Source organism: Nanorana parkeri, unplaced genomic scaffold (genome assembly GCF_000935625.1).
Source record: "Nanorana parkeri isolate BGI_ZX_2015 unplaced genomic scaffold, ASM93562v1 scaffold1505, whole genome shotgun sequence".
Classification (NCBI taxonomy): domain Eukaryota; kingdom Metazoa; phylum Chordata; class Amphibia; order Anura; family Dicroglossidae; genus Nanorana; species Nanorana parkeri.
Window position 1 is genome coordinate 253,961 of NW_017307773.1, and position 7,454 is coordinate 261,414.

Consider the following 7,454-nt stretch of genomic DNA (forward strand, 5'->3'; position numbering starts at 1 on the left):
GGTAACATCGCTTGATGAATATCTGCCCTGCCAACTAACATGTCCTGTCTCCGCAGGGGTGTACAGCCTGCCTGTCATTGGTGTGGGCTACTTCCTTGGTGGATATTTCATGAAGAGATATAAGGTCTCCACATTTATGGCCGCCAAGATTGGTTTTTTCACCTCCATATTGGAATATCTCATCTTTTTTCTGGCCTTCGCTATGTTGTGCAAGAATGCGTCTGTGGCCGGACTCACCATTACATACGATGGGTAGGAAATGGTGGGAGACTCAATATAATGTTAAGGGGACCCTATCTTCTGAGGAGCGTCTGACACCACTCTCGTGCAAGCACTGAGCGCTTATGATGCACCATGGTTAATCTGGCACTTGCAGGGTTAATCTGGTCGCTTTGGAGTATTCTGGCAGTGTCAGGGTTAATCTAGCAGTTTTGATACAGTGTTTTTTAAGCTTTTTTTAATTATGTTACATTGTTTTTATTACTCTTAATGACATATAGCATATTAGAAACAGAGCAGAATAGTAGGAGAGATCAGACTATACATACTGCTGTATAAGGGACGCCCCCTCCTCACTCCTAGCAGAGAGACGCCCGTCCCCATTGGTCAGTTCAGAGGCTTATAATAGGCACATTGGAAGTATTAGGCTGTCCAATTAGGTAACTCAACATGCTTAAAGGTGCCCATACACTGTACGATTATCGTACGAGAATCGCGGGAAATCGTACGATAATCGCAAAGTGCATGGAAGGCGTGCGACCGTTTCTACTTTACGATCGCACATCTTCCGTCGAACAAGCAGGCTGGAAAAACTGTTGAGAATCGTACAATTCTCAGCGGGTTAGTGGCGTGCTTGTTCGACAACTGCCGAACTGGCTTGCAATGATCGCAAGTACGATCTGCCTGTCCAAGATGGGCAGATCGTACGTTTTTTTAACTACTTTACAACCCTTGCAAGACAAAAGTCTTGCGAGGGTTGTACAGTGTATGGCCAGCTTTAGAAACCAATCCTCACAGATGTCCTCTGTATAAATTTGTAAAATAAATAAATGTATACAAATAGTGAAAAATAGAGAAAACATGCCGAAAAACATAATTTTAATGTACTTTAAAAATCTGACCAAGAAATATAAACATTTACTATTATACCTTCCTCTGTTTCAGAATTGAGAGTGTTTCCTATTCAGATAACTTAACGGCGGACTGTAACCTGAACTGCGACTGCCCTACCGATGTCTGGGACCCCGTGTGCGGGGATAACGGCATGGCCTTCGTCTCCGCCTGCTTAGCCGGCTGCTCCTCCTCTAGGGGAAGTGGGCAGGATGTGGTGAGTAATGATTGGCACTACCATGAAATGCCGCTCAGTTTTCTCCTGTGTCCCACTGGGGAGATTTCCCTTCTTGTGTTCGCAGGCACTTGTATGTGGCGCATTGTGGGGGTTTTTTTTGCATGCACTGCGTTGTTTTTTCATGTGTTTGCATGCACTGTGGTTTTTCTTTTGTGTGTGTGTGCATTGTTTGACACATTCAGCCACATTGGATGTGAATGGGCCCTTATACATTTATTGTTATAGTGTTCATCGCTGGAGGGCAGGTAATGACTCACCCCCCTGGCTTCCTGATTGGCCGGGAAGCCAGTTCCATGCTCCCTCTGGAACCCCTAAATATAGAGGGCATGGCCTCCTGCCTGGCAGCTTGGAGAAAGATAAAGTAAATACATCAATGATTGGCTGCTGCAGCTATTATGACCAGCAGGTGGCAGAGCTGCTCCAACAACTTCCATGCGCTCTGTGATCTCCAGGATATATATCAGAACAAGTTATATACAAGTTACTAATACATTTAAAGGAAATAATAACGTAAATTGTTACAGAAAAAGAACCATCAGAGGACATTGCATTTATTTATTAGTATTTTCTTGTATATGGTTTTTCTATAGTACTAGTAAAGTAATAACATTGTTGAAGTTTAATATCATTCTTTACCTTGAGGGCCGGTTCACACCACAAATTACACGTTCCAGTGCGTTCGGCCACTGGAACGCAAGCCGGCCGGCTCCCTGCGTTCAGGGGCAGGAGGGGGCATGTCAGTACATTGAAGTCAATGGCACTGCAGCCAGGCCGTCTGCCCGCAGTGCGATCGCTCACACCCGGAACATAGCCACATTAGTGCTTGCAGTATTTTTGCAGATTGCACTGGACCGCAATGCAAGCACTGATGTGCCTGTGTTCTGGGTGCGGGCGATGGCACTGCAGGCGGGGGCGTGACTGTGGTGCCATTGACTTCAATGCACAGCCACGCCCTCTCCGGCCCCTGAACTCAGGGAGCCGGCCGGCTTGCGTTCCAGAGGCTGAACGCTTTGGAACGCAGCCTTTGTGGTGTGAATCAGCCCTGAAGGAAGAATACACATGACTCTTGTATTTAGACAATATTCGTTTACACCAGAGTTCAGCTTAAAGACTTTTTTTTGCTTATCGAGTTGGGTACGGGTAGAACCTCAGTCTAGTTTTAAATACTTCCTGTGTTCCCGAAGAGATTTCCCTTCTCTTCCTGTTACTCATCCTTTAGATAGGATGGGAGGGTGAATCTTTCCTCTCCCATAACTAAAATATGACTTTTGGGTGGACTGGCCCTTTAATTCACTATTTTATCTGTGATGACTTTGTTTTCTGTCTTTGATATAAAATAATATTTCTGGTTTTACAATGTTCTTCTGGTTATCTCTCTGCAGGTTTTTCACAACTGCAGCTGTGTCATGTCCCCGAACAGCACCGCCATACTGGGCCAGTGTTCGCGGGAGGAGAAGTGTGACACCATGCTGCTGTACTTCATGATTCTCAACCTGGTGTGCTGCTTCATCTACTCGCTGGGGGCCATGCCGGGGTACATGGTGCTCATCAGGTAATGTGTGCCGAGCCAACAACCTCTCCATCTGCTCGGTGGGTCAGTCTGTGTAAAACAAGTATATCAGTGATAGGTGGAATCTGGCAGGCAGCGTTACCTGCAGCCATCTTATATGAATGGGGAATGCAGAAGTGAGATCTCCCTGCCATAGGCAATGTTCTGTTCTCTTCCACCACGGAAACCCTCATAATGAGCACAGCAGGTATACAGACCCCAAAACGTGGGGTAGGGATTGTGAGAACCCCTCATAAAGGGCACAGCAGGTCTGCAGACCCAGGAACCCAGCACGGGAATGGTGGGAACCCTTATAATGGACACAGCAGGTGTATAGACCAGGGAACTAAGCACAGGGATGGCGGGAGCCCCTCAAAAAGAGCACAGCAGGTGTACCAGGGAACTCAATGCAGGACTGGTGGGAACCCATCATCTGGGCACAGTGGGTGTGTAGACCCAGGAGCTCAGCACAGAGATGGTGTGAGCCCCTCATAATGGACACAGCAGGTGTGTAGACCCATAAACCAATTGCAGGGATGGTGAGAACTCCTCATAATGGGCACAGCGGGATCTTCCATCGTAGGTCTAGGATGCCGGGAGGCAAGTTACTGACAAGACTACCGAGTCACCTAATTTAGATTTTCACTCTACTATCTCCAACTGCAACCACACTGTTGCCCGCACATACTCTGAGCTGTCAGAGACTCTCCCTGGGGGCAAAGTGCTGAAAATATACATAATAAATATTGTTATCCTGGACCATTGATATCACACAGTATGTCTGTGGACAGTCAAAGGATGTTCAACATTTTCCATATTTTTAATAAGAAATAGAAAATAATACAAGAAAGCTGCAGAGTCCCCCAGTAAAAAGAACATCTATCGAATACAACACACAGTATAACATAAACATTCATTGTAATGTAGTAAATGAGCATTCAAACAAACCCTTCACTGACCTCTGTAGCTGCAAGCACTGTGGAGCAGCTTGACACCGATGGAAAAGAATTGTGACTGATGTTCCGCTGCTTCTATGAAGGTGTGTCATTCCAATTGCTTTCTGATACATTGTTATTTTCTGCTCTGTCCCAGGAGTCTCACCCCTGAGGAGAAGTCTTTCGGCCTCGGGCTCCACCTCTTAGCCGCACGGGCAATCGGTAAGGACCCAGCACTGTCACATACGTGTGCAGCTCTGCGTGATTTGCATTTAGGACTTGTGAGGCTGCAGTATGTACAGAACTTGTCTAACTGCTGCCACCTCCACTTTAAAAAATTGAAAATGAATCAAATGATTACATATGCTAAACTAGTATAAGTACCCCAATCTGTCTTCCTATCAGCCTCCTGTCATCTCCCTGCACAGCAGCACTCAGATAAGGGGATGGGCAGCACTAGGAACCAATCAGGGCTCTATGGCTGTAATAAAAGGGAGAGGGATGATGTATCAGGTATACAGCTGTTCCCTATTGTCCAATCACTGGCAGGTGGCGGATCCCGGACCAGACTCTACTGCTTAACTGCTATGAGGGTCAGCAACCTCAGGGACTGCTGGAACTACAGAAAGTGACTAGAAGTGCACACAATGGAAAGATATATAAAAAAGAAAGTTTATATTAATCCCTCCTGTTATATGGGGATCTCCAGACATCCAGTCTCTCCATGTCCTCCTACATAGGTAGCCATAATGTCTGCCCAGAGATAACCATGAGCATGTAAGCAGGTTCCATCATTCACTGACCTGAACTTCAGGTTATCAATTGAAACCACCTAAAGTACATACAAAGGATGTGGTTTACCCATATAGGGGGCCCATGACTGCCCTGCCACTGTTGATGGACCTTTTAGTGTAGAAGATGCACCCAAAAAGACATCACTCATAGTGTGCCTCATACACCCGGTAATTAATTCCCCACTACTGCCGAAATACCTGGAAAAATCTCCGGGACTGGCTTTCAGTGTGACCACCAAGGCCTGCCACAAATTGTGCCGGATTGATCAATCTATTGTAACAATAATGTTGTTACAATGTTTTTAGACTAAGATCACACAGTACAGGGGCGTCCTCTGACCTGTGCCCAGGAGGCTCAATTCACAAACGTTTAACACCAGGATAAGGATCTTTATTGTCAACCATGTGACTGTAACCTTCAATTTTATTGGCTAAAAAATAAGGATCCATATCCAGGTATGGTAGCTTTGTGAACTGAGCCTCGTATCAGTGAATGAAACCTTTTAAGTGGGAAAAAAATGCTTTGTACCAGAAACATTATGTTGGAGCTCAGCCCATTACTCCCAGCCCCCTGTCCACGCAAACCCAGGACCCCGCCCTCATCACCCCACATCTGACAATATAATTTGACCATCGGTGGGAGGTGATTCTCCATCTCTGCAGTACAAATATAACTATTCTTTTTTTGGCATGAAAAGTGATTGTCCTCTTGTTACAGGTGGGATTCCTTCCCCAATATACTATGGAGCCGCCATAGACACAACCTGTATAAAATGGGGGACGAACAGCTGCGGTGAGCCGGGAGCATGCCGGATGTACGATTCGGATGCCTACAGGTATAGCCATTGGCATTTTTTTTACTTTTAAAGGTTGATTGGTTTGTGTCACCATGTGACTACCACCAAGCATAGCCCCCTCTCTATTCCTCCTGGAACCCTGTGTTGGGAGCAGGCACCCTCCGTTGTATCCCACAATGCAAAGCGCCAACGTTCATTTGATTGCTGAGACCTCTGCATTGTATAGTGTAGCAGGAAAATGCTCGCAGGGATCCCGGCATGCAAGCTGCAAGGTCCTTGCAAGCATTGCATATGGTCATTTTATATCAAGGTTAGGCAAAGTCGGCACTCCAGCTGTGCTGAAGCTACAAATTCCGTCATGCCTCTGGAAGTCATGCCTGTGATTGTTAGTCTTGCAATGCCTCCTGGGACTTGTAGTTCCTCAACAGCTAGAGGGCCAAGGCTGCCTTCCCCTAGTTTATATGATGTCCCTGCATACAAGTCTGGTTTAGGTGAATCAGGAATCCTCAGAGTTCCAAGACTTGGCTTAAAGTGCAGATCGTTTTCATGTCTGAACTCCTCAGTGGATCTTTATATTCGTATATATGGTAGTAGCATTGGCATAACTATACTCATAGCAGCCCAGGCAGCTGCTGTGGAGCCCCGGGGGAGGGGCCCCATTAGGTTGTTGAGACAAATTAAACATAGAACATGTGAAGATAATACACTGCATTCAGGGTTGGAGTCGTTGCAGTTGATGATAACGTGAATCCCCTGTCTACAATGTAGAGACGACTTCAGATACACAAGAGAAGCCTTTGGAATCTTGGCATCGTTACCCACAGCTCGGAGAGAGGTCATCGAGGGGGCCCCGTCTCCTTTTTGCTATGGGGCCCCGTGATCTGTAGTTATGGCCCTGTGTAGTAGGAAACCATATATAACTCTGAGTGTATGACCCCCTTCCCGTGTCTCCACAGATATCTGTTCATCGGGATCCCCTCTGTACTGCGATTTGTCTCATACATCCCCTGCGTGTTCATCCTCTTGGCGCTCAAACGGATGTCGTCCCGCTCGGAGGTTGTGGGATAATTATCTCTGGGAATGGAAGAGGAAATTATCGAAGAATCTTCAGTAATTTCCTGCAGGAAACATGAATTCTGCCAACATCACTGATAGGATTCACACCTGGAAATTCTGTCCATGTAACGGGAGAAGGGGCCGACGTGCAAACGTAGCAGAACATGCGGCTGCTAAGGGCCTGGGAACTAGGGGGCCCCCATGTGCCTGGCTACACCATGATCCATCCCTGGAAAAACAGCTCATGGACAATATTATTATAATTATTCTTCTGAATAAAGTGAATGTGAATTGAATTTGAATTCCTCCTTCATATTGCCACCTATGTAATCAGCAGGATCAGCATGGAGGACCCGGCCTTGCAGTGAAAGGGTCCTAGTCACACTTGTCCGTTTTCAAGCAGCAAAACTTTTGCGGCATGATTATGCATTGCAGGTAGAAATTCTTCCCCATGTGGCTGGTTCACCTGTATACAATGCGGTTTAGTGTGAAAGGTAAACTACATGGGCCCGTTCTACGGTTGCCACCTGTCCAGGATTCACCTGGACAGTCCGGGTTTTGAATGCTGTGTCCGGGTTTCATGGCAGCAGAACCCTGGACACATGATGTCAGGCAGACGGGCAACCAAAATTAGGATAGGGGCTACTGTCCCCCCACTGAAAATAGTCTCAACTGTGATATTTACATAGGAATGGGTGACGCTATTTACATATGAATAAGCCACCACTCATTTTCCCCAAAAAATGTCAGCACGTCGCTAGAGTGTTCGGGTCTCGCTTGAAGAAAAGGTGGCAACCTTAGCCCGTTCACACCTACACATGTGCATTACCACGCGTGCTGCATGCTCTCCATACATTGCAGATCGTCCTCTGAGCGGTGATCAGAGCAATGTGAGTCTCCACCCGCGGTCAGAACCCTCCGCAGGTCCTAATATAAATCTAAATGTTTATTTAATTTGCAGCAAATGTGATGATT

The 7,454-nt window shown here is 46.4% G+C and overlaps 1 protein-coding gene across 1 annotated transcript in view; it reads left to right on the plus strand.

Annotated features, from left to right (window-relative positions):
* Window positions 1–6,538, plus strand: part of LOC108798556 (solute carrier organic anion transporter family member 1A2-like) — a 14,353-nt gene extending 7,815 nt beyond the window's left edge. Inside the window, exons 9-14 of the mRNA XM_018570316.1 lie at window positions 57–252; window positions 1,165–1,327; window positions 2,731–2,900; window positions 3,990–4,054; window positions 5,345–5,462; window positions 6,380–6,538. Of these exons, the coding sequence (XP_018425818.1) occupies window positions 57–252; window positions 1,165–1,327; window positions 2,731–2,900; window positions 3,990–4,054; window positions 5,345–5,462; window positions 6,380–6,491 (824 nt within the window). The 3' untranslated portion in view covers window positions 6,492–6,538. The remainder of the gene's footprint in view (window positions 1–56; window positions 253–1,164; window positions 1,328–2,730; window positions 2,901–3,989; window positions 4,055–5,344; window positions 5,463–6,379) is intronic.
* The last annotated feature ends 916 nt before the right edge of the window (window positions 6,539–7,454 follow it).